At 42.2% G+C, this 17,772-nt stretch overlaps 1 protein-coding gene across 3 annotated transcripts in view; it reads right to left on the bottom strand.

The window, feature by feature from the left end:
• Positions 1 to 4,810: 4,810 nt before the first annotated feature.
• Positions 4,811 to 17,772, bottom strand: part of LOC121686036 — a 31,304-nt gene continuing 18,342 nt past the window's right edge. For 2 of the 3 annotated variants that reach the window (XM_042066816.1, XM_042066815.1), the window contains 2 exons: positions 6,283 to 6,437; positions 4,811 to 5,662 (listed from right to left, as the gene is read on the bottom strand). In XM_042066816.1, coding sequence (XP_041922750.1) covers positions 5,354 to 5,662; positions 6,283 to 6,437 — 464 coding nt within the window. In that variant the 3' untranslated portion in view covers positions 4,811 to 5,353. The remainder of the gene's footprint in view (positions 5,663 to 6,282; positions 6,438 to 17,772) is intronic. The other variant, XR_006023604.1, reaches the window with a different exon arrangement.

Below are 17,772 nucleotides of genomic sequence, written 5' to 3'. Positions count from 1 at the left end.
CAGCTTTTCCAACTCCAGGCCTGAAGAGGGCAGAGAACCCAAATGCATACGATTTAGTCAGCACAGCTGGAGGGACTGCTTTTACCTGCGCATCTGCCAAATAAGCATGGGCATGAAATGTTTGGGGTTAGTTTGGCCACCCTTTTGAACGGATTCCTGAACCTGATAAGAAGAAAGACAGCTCATTGTTCAACCCTAAAGACGCAACTGGTATGTAATGTTTGGAATGATTTACAACTGTATGTTGCATTTAGTGCTTAACACAAATGATCTGTTTAATTCTATATGTATTTCTTTAGTGCAGATAATGTGGTAGTGGAAGTAATTGCACGAAGTGCTATAGATTAAATTGAAATTGAGATGTGTAAACAGTTACTTTTTTCAAAATACTTTATACTTTATTCATTGCTTTGTTACTTTACCATGCCTTGTTTATTGTGTAAAGTAATGAATGTTTATTTTCTGTTTTATCTTTAAGGTTATCAGCCTATCCCTTCTTCCCTCCTTATTCCCTTTCCTATGCCTTTTAAATAACTCTGCAACAATTCAACTGTTTCAACATATATTACCATCAGAACCATCTGGAAGAAAAATAAAAACACCAAAAAGGAAATGAGTTGTCCCTTTGCATCTCTCATGTGTTGAACAAGCCATTTTCAAGTTTGGGCAGAGCTGTACTCATTGCAACACCTAGACAACTTGACAATATTCTGTCTGACATTGTAGACTTGCAAAAAATGCAAACCTCCGGCACTCGAGGGGCGGAGGCAGAGCAAAGCGCTGTTAACAGGTCCGTGTTCATCATATTCACTGATTTTATGCAAATAGGCTATCACCAGTTAACATGATCAACAGCCAAACTGTAGCCTAGAAATCTAGACGCGCCCCTAGCGGCTAGTCTAGCAACTCTCCGTTGGCTTGTGAGCTCCAGCAATCGAAACTCAATCAGGCCAATGAAATCGTGTATAGAGTCGTTAGGTGGGCTTAACATAATGATTGATGGCAGAGTTGCAACGGTTTGGCTTGAATTCCCTGCTACTTGAAAACAAATAAGATGGATGTTGCTGTTGGCGAACAGTGTGACACGAGTTAAGCTTTTATTAAGTTAGCAAACGTTTGAACTAGCCAACTAGCTGCGCTGGTGGAAAACGCATGACTCCTAGTGCTGCCGCTGTCCTATTGCGTGCAGAGGGAATTTGAAAGACAACTGATTATCCCGCCCCTCGGACTGAGCACTGCGAACGGTGAGAGCCCAGACCCTTCATTTTAATGTGGGTCTGGCTCGTCAGGCTAGCCAAACTGCACATCAGCTGTAAACTCGGACCCGACTTTAAACATTGTGACTTCCAAAAAAAGTGTGTTCATGAGATCAGCTCGAAACAAATAGGCTACAAGAAATGCATAAATAAGTTACAAGAACTGCTTAGCCTAGCCTACTATGGTTGAGCAAGAAATGTCTGGAGTGTTTCTATAATTTATGATTGCCTTGTCTATTTGTAATAAGATAAGATGGTATTAGATAATATTTTTTTTTTGTCTTGCATTACAGCTCATCAATCAGCACAGAAAGACATAAAAAACAATAACATGAAACGGAGGCCACCGTGGTTGGCGACGTCAAGTCGGGTAGCTTTAGCCTGGCGGGCCATCCTATATCATTGAAATGTATAGTCTGGAATCGAACGATTTACCTCGCTTAATCCAAGGGGCGGGCAGAGAATTGTCTTTCAAACTGCCTAGGCATGCAATAGGCCAGCTCTACGACCATATCCGTATCCGGTCGGCAAAACGGCAAATACATCCTTCTTCGAAAGGAATTACTTAAGTGCATTGTGTTGCTCAACTTTCAAAAGAAAAGCACAAGTCCAACTCCTCCAAAGTTGACGCCAACGCCGAATCAAACAACCGCTCTTCGTTAGCCATAGCCACCTTCCTTGTTGTTCACCGTCACAGGACTGTCGTTATCCTGTTAAGCCCGCCTTAAGACTCGCCCGCCAATAGAAATTCCTATGGTTTGATACTAGACGTACAGGCTGAGCAAATTAATTTGCCGCCGCTAGGGTGCGTCTAGATTTCTAGGCTAGGGTAGCTTACCCCAAGGCACAAGACTTTCGCGTCTCCGAGCAAAAAATCGGAACCGATTTTGCGTTTTTTGTCCTCTATCGGAGGCCCTAATATCCGATGTGGCATGAAGGCGGCAAGGCCTGCATAACATGAGCGCACAGAAAATGCAATATTTTGAAAAATATCTTCTCATATCTTGACATGAAAAAAAAAAAAAAAACCTCATTGCACTACAGGCTAGACCTACACCTAGACCTAGCCTACTGCACTTAAAATGCACTTTATGGTGCTGCAGAAATGCTGTAGGCTTATTCTGGGCACGGCTTCTGCATTGTAGACTAAAATTGATTTTTTTGTCCTATGACGGCAGTTATTTTTGTAAAGGGTATATGCCAGGACAAAAAGCAACTACGAAAGAAAGGGAAAGTGAAAGAAGATCGGTCTATTAGGCTTTTAGCTTAGTTCTGACTTTTCACATCTGATATATCTGTCTTTTTTAGGCTATGTGCCATTTATGTGATTATACATGTAGGCCTAAAGAAAAAGAAGGCTAACGTTAAAAGCTGGAGGGAACCTCAAATGCCGACTCACCTTGCTGGGACGATAATAAGGAGTAAAATCACTAAAATCACGTGAGTGAATATAGGCTATTGCTGACAACGGTGCACTTTTCCACTAGATGGCGATGCAGGCCTGTCTATGCTATGGACAGCCTCTATGCACGATTCAATTGGATTCGTTTGTACTAGCATCAACGTCCTCTTTACCATAAAACATTGGCAAATTAAAATAATTAAATTTTTTAAGAGATAGATAGATAGATAGATAGACTTTATTGATCCCCAAGGGGAAATTCAAGGTCTCCGTAGCATAGACATCACAACACAACATGCACTTAGGCCTACAGCAGAAAAAGTAATAAAAGTATATACATATAAAAAAAAACTCCACTGTACAATAGAGACAGTAGAAGATAAACAAAAAAATACTAAAATAGTAAATACTAAATATACTAATTTCACCTCTCCGTTTCAAAATGTGTTGCTTAGTGTTGTCATGTAACCACCTGGAATTCCTCTTATCTCTCAAACATTGGATAGTGTGTTGATGGTAGAAGCATGTTAGCTTGCAGAACAGCCCATATCTGCTAGCCTGGAAAATCCAGACCCTGGTAACTTAGAAAGATTAAGGGTCTGGCCATGAACAATGTAATGGCCCAACTCGAGGGGCGGCACCAAGCATGCATTTGAAAATCTCACTGCACGCAATTGCATAACACTAGGCCCATGTTTACTCTGAATGATTCCAGATTTCAACGCAATTGGATAACCAACTGACCAATGTTTACTGACCTCCAAAGTTGCAGCGCTGTCGTCACCAGTTTAGCTCGCCTCTGGCACGCATATATCAGATACGCCGATTTGATTGGTTCCCCGGGATAGAGTTCTCAACGGGCCTAAAAATTACAACCCGACCCGGCGCGTGGCTTTTAAAGCCTGGAACCGATGTAACCCGACACATCAACATGAATTATCTGCCCGAACCCGGCCCACGAAACTTAATTTCGTAAATTTTACCAAAGCAACCAAAGGTTTTGCCTTGCAGGGTCACATATTCCATCAGCACCTTGCATTTTGAGCATTGCACATAACCTGTAGAATTTCCATCAGAATCCAGCACCACTCTCCACATTCAGCACACTTTCCAGACCTCTGATATTCCCACTCCTGTAGTAGCTAGCATAACTCGACAGAACACTGGTTTTGAAATTGCAACACATTTCCACATGGTCTCCAACTTTTGGCCGAAATGATAATCTAGGCCTATTCTAATGTAATGATCATGTAGGTGTAACCTGCGTTGTGTTGAACCTGCGCGATTCAGCCCTGCACACGCCCGGACTCGAACCCGTGAACAGCAGCACCTCGGATCGGGAGCGTGCTAACAATTGAGCCAATAGCCCAGGTAACTGGCTCGCATGCCAGCAGCACTCTTGAGGCGTCGGGGACTGAGGTTTACCAACGTTCCACAAGCACAGCTAAGCTAGCTGGCATCCGTTACATAGGCCTATTCTAATGTAATGATAATGATCATGTAGGCCTATTCTAATGTAATGATGATGTCGGCCTACATACACCGTTGTAAATTGCTTAGCCCGAGTATCCCACCATCATAGTTCTGATTTCAGACAATCCCACTTACACACATTCGTATGAATATTTCCACTGGCATGCTTCGTGACATAAATGCAAAAATATGAAGAAGAAAAAATGAGACGCAAATTATTTCTCTTGATATAAAGCCTGAGACATGTGAATATATGTTCCATCATACTTGCCCAGATATGGGTATCCCAGACTGTCCTGAAAATGAAATATACAGTATAGCATTATACAGGTGACCACTTCTGCATCATTTCATGGAGTGCTGAAATGTACACTAATTTTGACCATTTCTGAAGAGAAACTGAAGCAGATAAGCTTTGTGGTTGCGAACTTTTTGCAATATTATGAGCTTGAAGCAGCCTATGACCTCTGTAACTAACCCACACATTCTTGCAGTCAGTGATTCCCTCTAATGATTAGGAACAGGAGCAGACACAGACACGCATCTGTAATGGTGTGTGTGGTGTGTACTGTGTACTGTGTGTGTGTGTGGTGTATATGTGTGTGGGAGTGTGTGTGGTGTGTATGATGTGTGTGTGTGGGAGTGTGTGTGATTAGGAACAGGAGCAGACACAGGAGCATTCAGACATGTCACATTTATTGCCAGTGGGGTGTGTCATACACACCAGAATCATAAAGTATGGCACCTACTACACACACACTCAGTTCAAACATCACACACACACACACACACACACACACACACACACACACACACACACACAGAATGCTGAAGCATGTGATGTGCTGGTGATGGATGAAATCATGAATAGAAAAAAACTCTGCTCTGGTAAGCTGACCCACTCAAACACACACACACACACACACACACACACATACATACATACATACACCTGCTGTAATCTGACCAAAACCAAGCTTTCCCACCGCTGGCATTACGCACGATCCTGCCCCAACTCCCACACACACACTTTGCTCTGGTAAGCTGACCCTCTCTAACTCAAACACACACACACACACACTATTCGTAGCGTAGCGTAGATGATTGGGCGGATTGAAAGTTGTATCTACTCATACAGCAACACAAACAAGATACACACACACCCATCCACTGGCTCGCTCATGCGCAAACGCACACACACACACATAATTAATGGTCAAGTTCAGGATTCTGAAGTTTTGAACTCAGCTTGGAGTGAGATTTGTTCATGTGTGTGTGTGTGTGATATCAGTGATGAGTTAGAGTTGTACCCAGAGCCCTCATAGTCTCTGTAGCCCCCTCCCCCCTCCTCTTCCTCCCCCCTCTCCTCTTCCTCGTCCACAAGAGTCAGACACTCGGATTGGCTCAGGGTCGTAGTTCCAACTTCCTCTTCCTCCTTAAACTCCGCCTCCTCAATGCTGCTGATGAGGTCATGTGACTGCAGCTCTGCACTGGGATTGGCCAGCGTCTGGACAAACTCTCCTGAGAAGAACTGCAGAGGACAGAACACAGGAGTGAGGTGTGTACGTGTGTTACCTCAGTAAAGTGGTCAGATAGTTGACTCTACAGGGTCTCATGTGGTCCTTGATGTGTGTGTGTGTGTGTGTGTGTGTTACCTCAGTAAAGTGGTCAGGTAGACTGCAGGGTCTCATGTAGTCCTTGATGTGTGTGTGCGTGTGTGTTACCTCAGTAAAGTGGTCAGGTAGACTGCAGGGTCTCATGTAGTCCTTGATGTGTGTGTGTGTGTGTGTGTGTGTGTGTGTTACCACAGTAAAGTGGAAAGTGGTCAGGTAGACTGCAGGGTCTCATGTAGTCCTTGATGTGTGTGTGCGTGTGTGTTACCTCAGTAAAGTGGTCAGGTAGACTGCAGGGTCTCATGTAGTCCTTGATGTGTGTGTGTGTGTGTGTGTGTGTGTTACCACAGTAAAGTGGAAAGTGGTCAGGTAGACTGCAGGGTCTCATGTAGTCCTTGAATTTCCCCTTGGGGATCAATAAAGTATCTACTGTATCTATCTATCTGATGTGTGTGTGTGTTACTTCAAGAAAGTGCTCAGGCAGACTGCAGGGTCTCATGTAGTCCTTGATGTGTGTGTGTGTGTGTGTGTGTGTTACCTCAGTAAAGTGGTCAGGCAGACTGCAAGGTCTCATGTAGTCCTTGATGTGTGTGTAGTGGCGGTTGATGAAACAGTAGCAGCCGATGCTCAGGGCCACCAGCACGGAGAAAGCAGCAGCCAGAGACACCGCCAGGTACAGCTCCTTCTCCCGCTCTACACACACACACACACACACACACACACACACGCATGTGCACGCACAGGAGGGGAGAGAGTTACTTTTTATGTTTGTTTGTTTGACTTTTCTGTGTGTGTGTGTGTGTGTGTGTGTGTGTGTGTGTGTGTGTGTGTGTGTGTGCGCGTGCATTTGGGAGTGTGTGTGTGTGTGTGTGTGTGTGTGTGTGCATTTGGGAGTGTGTGTGTTTGCGTGTGTGTGTGTGTGTGTGCATTTGTGAGTGTGCGTGTGTACAGTGCTGTTGCCACACCAGTCATTATTATTATTATTATTTATTTGTTATTATTTATTATGTGTTTCCTAACAACCATCAAGACCCTCAACCTGTAAAAACACGATAGACTGCTGAGCTCCGTTAACTCATGATGCACCCAATGACCGGTCATGTGACAGGTCAGTAGGGATGGGCATCGTTAAGAAATTATTGATATCGATGCCATTGTCGATTCTGCTTATCGATGCGATTCCTTATTGATTCCCATATTGATTCCTGTATCATTTGCTGAACACTTTGTTGTTGGCTTTGAATGTCTAATTTAAAGTGGTTTCAGAGAATGAATACCAAGTGTGCAATATCAATACAGAAGTGGAATGCTTTAAAATTTCTAAAAAAGTAAACATTTCTAAAACAAAGCTTTGTATTGGAATCGTTAGTGGAATCGTTAACGTGTGGATGTGTATGATTCCGATGGATCGGAACACTTGGAACCGGTTCCTAACCGATACCTGGAACCAATTCCCAAGCCTACAGGTCAGAACTGCAGACAGGCCATTTTATGGAGTGAGATAGCGGTCAAAATATTTGTGTCCATAGATTTGATACACGTGCGTATTTGTCTGTAGTTGTGCATAAAATAAATATTTGTGATTCTCGAATGAGTCCAGTCATGCATAAAATATATTGTGTGTATTTTTTTTTTATATATATATTTTTCGGCCTTTTATGCCTTTAATTGACAGGACAGTAGAGAATGACAGGAAGTGAGTGGGAGAGAGAGTCGGAAAGGACTACGGAGCGGGAATCGAACCCGGGTTGCCGGCGTACGGTGCAGGTGCCCCAGCCAGTTGCGCCATGGCTGGGGCCTATTGCTTGCACACTTGTACACTTTACAACTTGTTGTTGTTGTCCTGAAAACACAACACTTCTGCTGCTCTTACACAACTTGCACCACTATGTCACTTTCTTTCTTAGGTCAAACAGAACTACCCAAGCCTCTTATTGGCCTGACTTTGCACTAGTATTTTATTGACTGTCTATGCGCAATTTCAACCAATTTTGCTGCTCTTATTTTTTTTCATTATTATATGTGCCCTCTTATTTACTTACTTTTTTGTTTACTTGAATGTTATGTTTGTCTGTGGACTTAAATTGGTAAAATATGTCTTGTCTTCACCGTGGGATAGTGAGAAACGTAATTTCGATCTCTTTGTATGTCTGGAACATGTGAAGAAATTGACAATAAAGCTGACTTTGACTATTGTGTGTATTTTATCCATCAGAATAAGGATGAAAAAAAAAATATGAATTCAAAAATTACAAGTACGAAATCAAACTTTACAGTTGGCTTTCTTTGGTATGAGCACGACTTCGCACAAGTCACTCAACTGTCAAAATACGTCATCGCCACATTCACAGGCATTACTTGTTGAGAAAAGAAACATAGATCGAGATCAAGACTGCGCATGCGCTGAGACGAATCCCGCTCTACACACACACACACACACACACACACACACACACGCACATAGGGAGAGGTGGGGAGAGAGTTACTTACATGCACACACAGAGAGAGATGGGGAGAGTTACTTTTTACTTTTGTTTGTTTGTTTTACTTTTTCTCTGTGTGTGTGTGTGTCTGCGAACAGTGCATTTTGAGGGTTTTTTTTTTTTTTTTTTAAACTGTCATCATTGGGAGGTATGTTCAATAAATTCAAAATTATACTCTAACGCAGGGGTCTCCAACCTTTTTGGGAATGAGGGCTACTCATTTAAAACAAACATACCCTCACCCCTTTTTTGCGAGGGTAGTCCTCCTAAATAATAGGCCTATGTGATTTTTACTTTTAAATTATCAATATTGTGCAGGCCTATACGTCTTTATATATTAAGCAACTGTATTTTCAAATTTAATATCAATAACCTATGCAACACTACCAACATTTTTGTTCAGTTTGTTCATTTCAAAGTTTGCATGGGGAATCTAACCTATTTTTTTTTATTTTTTATTTTTTTTATCTTTTTGTGCAATTAATGATTTGGGTTACAATTTGTACCCAATTTATACCCACCCACCATTATGAATTCAGGGGTTGTTTAAGTTCTGATTTCAGTGGACAATTCGGTTTTAACATCAATAGTAATCGCCCACACCACCCTAACATATGAAAACTTTAAAAGGAGTTATTGCACACCTGAAATGATCCATGATCTGACAAAAAAAGGGTAATGCACAGTCCTGCTCAGTCATGCATGCTATAACATTTTCAGCGCTATTATACGGCAGTTGCCTACGGAGGAGAAAAGGCCTGTGAGCTAAAGCAATTGTTTTTCAGTCCTTGAACAATCATGCAAGAACCGTATTTGACGAACATGGAATGGCCACAGAACTTTTGCAAAGATATGCTTCCATTGGCTACACCAGACAAGCAAGTTTTTTCAAGTTGTGTGGGGTGTGGATTAGGGCTGGGACAACGCTTTGACTTCATCGATGATGTTGACGCAAAAAATACGTCTGACCCAAACCAAACATGGCTGCGTCGGAGAGTAGTAGCAACGCAAGTGCCTCCTCAGACTTTCAGAAGTGCAAGGCAGCATGCACTGGGAATTCTTTATTTGAAAAGGAAACAATTCCGTGATATGTCGTCTTTGCAAAATGGAGATGGCCTTCAATTCTAGCACCACGGCAATGCACCAGCACCTGAAGAGGAGCTGCTGCAGATGACAGATCCTCAGACGACGCCATCTCCATCGCCCTCCACCCTGCCCTCAGCCACCTGGAAAGCCCTAACACATACATCAGGATGCTGTTTGTTTACTTCAGCTCAGCATTCAACTCCATCAGTCCCAGCCGACTGATCAACAAACTGCAGATATTGCATGTCAGGATGAAGACCCTCACATCCTCCCCCATAGTCCTCAACACTGGCATTCCTCAGGGCTGCGTCCCGAGTCCACTCCTGTTCACATTGTACACCCACGACTGTGTCGCCACCCACGGGTCCAACACTCTTATCAAATTTGCAGACGACACGACCGTTGTAGGGCACCATACAGAGAGGAGGTCCAGACACTGGCCGCCTGCTGCAGTGATAACCACCTCAACCTCAACACCAAGAAGACCAAAGAAATCATTATTGATTTCAGGAAATCAAGGACCACACAGCACTTAGGCCTGAGCATCATTGGGGAGGAGGTGGAGAGTGTCACCGATTTCAAGTTCCTTGGCCTGTACATCTCGAAGGACCTGAGCTGGACTGTGAACACCACCCACATTATCAAAAAAGCCCAGCAGTGTCTTCTTCCTGAGAACGCTGAGGAGAAGCAAACTCAGGGGCAGCCGTGACCTACTGGTTAGCGCTTCGGACTTGTAACCGGAGGGTTGCTGGTTCGAACCCCTGACCAGTAGGCATGGCTGAAGTGCCCTTGAGCAAGGCACCTATCCCCTCACTGCTCCCCGAGCGCCGCTGTTGTTGCAGGCAGCTCACTGCGCAGGGATTAGTGTGTGCTTCACCTCACTGTGTGTTCACTGTGTGCTGAGTGTGTTTCACTAATTCACGGATTGGGATAAATTTCCCTCACGGGATCAAAAGAGTATATATACTTATACAGTACTTAACTCCCTCCACCTTTGCTGAGGAACTTCTACCACTGCACAATAGAGTGTGTCCTCACTTTTGGATGCACAGTGTGGTATGCCAACTACACTGCAGCAGAGAGGAGACAACTGAGCAGTCACCAAGACGGCTCAGTGGATCATTGGTGCCCTGTAGGCATCATTTCACTACTATGATGGAGAACAGGTACGAAACTTCAGTGGAGAAACTTAAAATGGCCACATCCAAAATCTCCCTTAGCACTGATGCCTGGACAAGTCTGGTCACAGAAACCTACTTAGGGGTATTTATTGATGACAGTTGGGATCTTGTCTCCTTCAATTTGACAACACTGCCAGTTGAAGAACGCCACACAGCAGAAAACATTGCCTCCTGGCTGGAGAATGTGGCAGAAAAATTCAACATTTCGTTTGTGAATGTCCTTGCTGTTGTCCATGACAATGCACGTAACATTGTAGCAGCTCTCAGAATCTTGGAAGAGAGATTTGGGGTGAAATCCCATCGGTGTACTGGGCATACTCTACAACTGGTAGTCAACCATGCAATGGACAACCCTGTGATTAGCAAACATGCAATGGACAACCTTGTGATTAGCAACCATGCAATGGACAACCCTGTGATTAGCAAGGCACTCTCAGCTACACGGTGCCTCGTAAAACACATAAAGAAAAGTGAGCCGGCTACCACTAAGCTGAAGCTAAAACAAAAACAGATGGGCACAGTTGAACATAAACTGATACAGGATGTAGCAGTCCGTTGGAACAGTTCATACTATGTGATTGAACGTCTTTTAGAGCAGCGATGGCCAGTGGTTGCAACGCCATCAGATCCAGAAATCACACAGCGCGGAAAGCACTATCTTGATCTGAAAAACGATCAATGGATTCTTCTGGAGGAATTAAAAGAGGTGCTCAAGCCCTATGAGCAAGCCAAAGTTTTCCTTAGTGGTCAATCTTATGGCACAGCCTCATTCTGCTGCCATGACCTTTTTCCAGACCAAAGCAAAAGAGGAGATCTCGTCGAGGTGTTTGTATTTCAAGTGGATGGGAAAAATGAATTTCCTTCCAGCAATTGATGCACTCAAACTACAAGTAAAAATACAGACTGTTGCCCTTGATATCAGAAGGAATTAGAGATTGTTACATGCAGCTGTAGGGCAAGAAGCCTCAGCAAGCTTCCCACAAAAGAAGAGGTCCTGCTCTTTGTTGCCCTTGGTAATTACACCTCATCTCCAGCACCCTTGACGTCAGGTGTCCCCCAAGGGTCAATCCTGGGGGCACTTTTTTTTAATCTCTACATGCTCCCACTGGGTCAGATTATAAAGCTTATAAAGCCTCACAGATGGCACACAACTTTATTTAGCCCTGTCACCCACTGATAAGGATCCCCTTGGCTCACTATGTGACTGCCTTGACCAAATAAATAGGTGGATGTCACTAAACTATTTGCAATTGAACAAAGAGAAGACTGAAGAGAAGACTGAAGTAATTTTATTTGGGAGGAAGGATGAGAGAGACAAAATGCCTACACTTTTTAGAGCAAAAGGGCTTGAAGTTAAGACTAAAGTCAGAAACCTTGGAGTTATAATTGATAATGACCTCAACTTCGATGATCATATGAGAGCTGTAACAAGGACATCTTTTTATCACCTGAAAAATATTGCCAAGCTGAGAGACCTTATCAGTCTGACCTGGAAAAGCTTGTCCATGCTTTTATTTCAAGCCGGCTAGACTATTGCAACGGGCTCTTCACAGGACTTCCAAAAAAAAAAAAACAATTAGACAACTTCAATTAGTTTAATAAGCTGCAGCACTATTCCTAACAAAGACAAGCAGAAGAGAACATATCACCCCTATACTTAAGTCCCTGCATTGGCTGCCAGTTTCTTTTAGGATTTTAAAGTACTGCTACTGGTTTTTAAAGCACTGCATGTGATGGGGCCAATATATATTTATATGTTTAAATTTTACATCCCCCTCAGACCTCTTAGATCACAGAAAAAGCAGGTATTATGCATACCTTCTACTCACACCAAACAGGGTGAAGCTGCTTTTAGCTACCATGCAGTCCAGATATGGAACAAACTCCCTGAGCACATTAAGACTGCTCCAACCATTGCCATTTTAAAAACCCAATTGAAGACCACCCTCTTCTCTATGGCTTTTTTTCTGTGTTTAATTTATTTGTATTGCTTTTACTTATTCTACTACTTTATTGCTTTTATTGTTTTTACTTATTCTACTACAGTGATATATTTTATACTTGTGATATGTTTTATACCTGTTTACTTTTATCTGAGGTAATGCCTTAGCTATGTAAAGCACATTGTGTCTACCTGGGGTATGAAATGCACTATATAAATAAATGGCCTTGCCTTGCTCTTTGTTGGACACTTTGTTGGGCACAGATTCTGAGGGGGAAGACGGCAATGAAGAAAACATGGACCAGGAGAATGGTGATGGGGCCGGGGACAGGAGAATAATGATGGGACAGGAGAATGGTGATGGGGCCGGGGACAGGAGAATAATGATGGGGCCGGGGACAGGAGAATAATGATGGGGCCGGGGACAGGAGAATGGTGATGGGGCCGGGGACAGTGAGACAGTCAGGAAAGAGGTGCTTATGTATTTTGGGGAAAACCCTATCCCAAGGGATAACAACCCCCTGACATGGTGGAAGGATAACGCCATAAGGTTCCCCGCCCTAGCTGCAGCAGTCAACCGATATATGTCTATACCTGCCACACCTGAAAGGCTTTTCACAGTTGCTGGGAACATTGTTACTAAAAAAAGGGCAAGCCTGACTCCTGAGCATGTTGAAATGCTCACATACCCCCACTCCAATATATGACTGTATTTTGTCTTGAATGACACACACACACACAGTATTCTTAAGGTGAAAGGAAAGTGTCAAGTTGTTATTTGCATGTGAATAAAGATACTTTTTTCAGTAAGCTAGGCCTATGTTCAACATAAATGTTGAATTCTGAATGTTTATTTTCATTATTTATTTTTGTTGGAAAAACACTTTCTGTATTTAGAGTAAAGCCCCCAAGTTTACAATAGTTACTGTATTCTTTCAATAGCTCTAAGAAAGGGTGGCTGGGTGACCTTTTTATTTATTTGCTAGACATCAGAATGCATTATTTTCCTTTTGTACACTCTTACTTGAATTTTATTTTTGAATTTTGAGTTTCAGAAAAGGGTGAGTGGCAGAGTGTTACTATACGTTGTTGTTATTTTTATGAAGAATTAAAAGATGCACTTTTTTCAGTAAGCTAGGCCTATGCGTTTTCAACATAAATGTTCAATTCTGTGCCATGACCGGCTGCTGGCTCCCATTGTCGCTGTTACATTTTATTTATTTTTTGCTGGAAAAGCACTCTCTGTATAGCTTAAAGCCCTCAAGTTTACAATAGTTACTGTATTCTTTCAGTTGCTCTAAACAAGTATTTTGGGTGACCTTTTTATTTTATTTTTTTTATCGAATGCTAGACATCAAGTTGTTGTTATTTTCATCTGAAAGAAGAATTACAAGATGCACTTTTTTCAGTAAGATAGGCCTGTGTGTTTTCAAGTAAGATAGGCCTAGAGTATGTGTTTTCAGTAAGATAGGCCTATGTGTTTTCAGTAAGATACAGTGGGCATCGCTTTCAAATGACCACTTCAGTCGCGCATTACGAGGCGTGAAGCTGCGTGAAGCTTTAGTACCACTTTCAGCCACTGTGCGTCGCTCTGCCACTGTACATCGCTCTGCCTGCCGCCCCTACTGAAAAAGCAGGAGACTTGCCGAGAGTAATCCCAGCCTATGAATTCAATAACAAAATAAATCATGCATAATTAAACATTACCTTGATTTAGGCTACTTAGGTATGTCTTAAGGCTTGACTACACGGTGGTAATGAAAATCAAAATCGAAATTTGCTGTCTACATTATTGTCAGTGTTGGGGGTAACACAGCTACGCAAATCAAAACAGTGGTGCGATAATTGAGCCAGTAGAGAAATAACAGTTCAGAATTAATCTGTAGCCTTGGGTAGGCTCCTGCAGAAAACAATGTTGTTGCCGATTTATTACTATCTGGCGACGTTTTTTAACAGGCTACGCAATAGAGGCTTAATTAGACAACTATGACCCATGTTTTGGTTTCGTAAATTAATTTGCCCTACTTCTTGACTGCAATGTAGTCAATTGACTGCTTGAAATGTCATTTATATTTTTCTGTACAATAAACAAATACATCTGCTTTATGCCGCAGAATTACATGCATTACATTCTGCAGACGCGCAAAAAAACACTGCCAGGCCATCCTTAAAAATATTTTCGTTTGCCGTAACCCGACCGACCCTGTCAATTTAGAACCGACCCAAATATTTATTTTTTTCCCCTTTTAGTACGACAGACTTGCCGGTTGTAAACTTGCGTTAAGACCGATTTTTTTTTAACTCTAAACAACCAATACAAATAAAATAGGCCTACTATTTATTTTAGTAGGCCTAAGTATTGTGAATATAAATTGCCTATATACAAACGTATACGCTCTCTTAAATAAAACCCTGTTTCGTCATCTCTACACCATTAGGGGTTTGCACGGCGTGTCATCAGATCTGGACATCGCCATATTGGAGATACTCGCCTCATTAGAAAGCATTAGGCACTGAAGTAAATCCCTAACATCGTCAAGGAAAATGGTTAATTATTGCCGTGTTTTAGGTTGTACCAATAGGTCAGACTGAGAAAAACATCTGGTGTAGGTATCGACTTCCAAAAGTTATTAAAAAACCAGGGAGAAGGGACAATAATGCCAGAAGTTATCAGAGGAAGGGGGGCGCTTGTGGTTGAACTTGGTACTTCGTCTCCCTCACCCAACTCATATGGATCTGCGCTGCCAATAATCCGTAATTTCTCGAAATATCGCGCCTTTTCTTGTGGTCCAAGTCCTGCCCTATATGCCTTTGCATCTTAGACGCATTTTGATGAGCTTTTCTGTTGTTTAGACACGGCTACAATCACGTAAGATGTCCAAAGTGCATAATACTCCATTCACTGAGTATCGCCAATATGGCCGCGCGTGCTGGGTTACCATAGTTACCGGCCAGAACGTGACGTCGGTGCAAACCCCTAATTGGTTTACGCATGTCAAACTATGGCCTATACGCTTTGTTTCATTCACACAAACATCTCGACTCAATGCTTATTACTTGGCACGAAGAACTGTGCCCAGAACTGTGCCCAGAGTACACAACTGTTTCACCAGCACATTTAAATGACTTGACTAAAACCGTGCATAACTGGAGGTACACTTGTTATCTGAGCAGTCTGTATGTCCTCATTTTGCGAATGCGAGGACGATACGAGTCTGTTGCATAGATGTCCGAGTCACGCATAATGTTTGAAAACCACTGGCTCGTAATCACAATAATTTAACACACGACAGTTGGATACTTCATCATGTTCCCATGCCTACATTTTGGTGAGTAGCATCAGAGACTTTCTAATGTGGAGACACGGCACTCAAAAAATACTCCATAGAAATGCATGGGGCTAGTTTTTCACGCCAATATGGCTGTTGTCTACACATATCCCACCCCTTCCTCGGCAAAACGTCGACATGTGAATACATTGAGCCAATCATGTGGTGTGATGTGAATACATTGAGCCAATCATATGGTGTGTGTTGTGAAGACATCGTGCCAATCATGTGTTGTGATCTCGCCGCTGGAGCAAGATTGGTCAAGTCAAGTCAATTTCAAAGCAATAGCATTGCACCAAAGTGCTTTACATAAAATAATAATAATAATAAAAATAATAATAATAATAATAATAACAACAATAACAATAATACATATACATACATATAAACATATAAAAAAGGGAGAGGTGAGGGAGTCAGGGAGTGTTAAAAGCTAGGGAGAAGAGGTAGGTCTTTAGGTTGGATTTAAAACTACTAATAGTGGGGCAGGATTTCACAACATCAGGAAGGCTATTCCAAAGCTGGGGAGCATAGACAGAGAAAGCTCTGTCACCTTTGGATTTAAGAGAGGCAGAAGGAACACAAAGAAGACACTGGGAAGATGATCGAAGAGGTCTAGGAGGACAGTAAGGAATTAAAAGATCACATAAATACTGAGGTGCTAAACCATGTAAAGCTTTGAAAACAAACAGAAGAATAAAAATTAATTCTTTGTTCCACAGGAAGCCAGTGCAGTTTAGCCAACACAGGTGAAATGTGGTCACATTTCTTAGATCCAGTCAGTAATCTGGCTGCAGCATTTTGGACCAGCTGGAGTCTGTTTAGAGTAGATTTAGTTACACCTACATACAGTGAGTTGCAATAATCAAAAGAAGAAGAGTCTAGGAAAACACCTAGGTTCTTGACCACACTGTGATGGTTAACAGACAGAGGGCCAAGAGACTTGCTTACATTGTTGACAGAATTTGGTGGTCCAAAAATGATTACTTCAGTTTTGCTGTCATTTAGCTGTAAAAAGTTGTTAGCCATCCAATTCTTAATGTCATTAAGACAAAGAAAAAGGTTTGTCAATGAGCAGGAATTTTCAGGGGCCACCGGTATATAAAATTGGGTATCATCTGCGTAGCAGTGGTAACGAATATTGAACTGATTGAAAATGGAGCCCAGGGGAAGCATGTATAAAGAAAATACTAGAGGCCCTAAAATAGAACCCTGGGGGACACCGCACTTAATGGGAGCAGATGACGAAGAAGCATTGCCTAAATGCACTGAAAAAGATATATCAGTTAAGTAAGATCTGAACCAATTTAATACAGTGCCTTGCAGACCAACTTCAACACCCAGGCGTTTTAAAAGGATCTTGTGGTCAATGGTGTCAAAAGCAGCACTAAGATCTAACAGGACCAATAGGGCACAAGAGCCAGAGTCAACAGAGAGCAATAGATCATTATGGACCTTAAGTAAGGCAGACTCTGTACTATGAAGTGGTCTAAAACCAGATTGAAACTTGTCAAGGATATTAGAGGTGTTTAAATAGGAAGAGACTTGTGACAGAACAACTTTTTCTAAGATCTTAGAGAGAAAGGGCAGTTTAGAAAATGGGCCTATAATTTTACAAATCAATGGGATCAAGGGAAGGTTTTTTCAGGAGAGGTTGCACAATAGCGTGTTTAAAGCCAGAGGGTACTACTCCATTAGCCAGGGAGCTATTAATGATGCTCAAGATAAAAGGGCAAATAGCCGCAAAAGCTTCTTTGAAAAGGTGAGATGGAAGAATATCAGAGTGGCAAGAAGAGGGCTTCATATGAGAGACCAAGTCTGACAACTGTGAGGAAGAGACTGGTTGGAATTGTTGGAGGTGGCAAACTACAGACTGATACAAAGCAGGATCAGAAATTGAGGGTGTGATATGAGACTTTATGTTGTCAATTTTGTCAATAAAGAAAATTGAGAAACAACTTATAACTGTTGTAGCAGGAAGAGAGGACATTGTAGTAAGAGGATTTA

Source organism: Alosa sapidissima, chromosome 2, assembly GCF_018492685.1.
Source record: "Alosa sapidissima isolate fAloSap1 chromosome 2, fAloSap1.pri, whole genome shotgun sequence".
NCBI classification, from domain to species: Eukaryota; Metazoa; Chordata; class Actinopteri; order Clupeiformes; family Clupeidae; genus Alosa; species Alosa sapidissima.
Note: the sequence above shows the minus strand (reverse complement) of the source record. Positions and strands in the feature narration are given on the sequence as shown.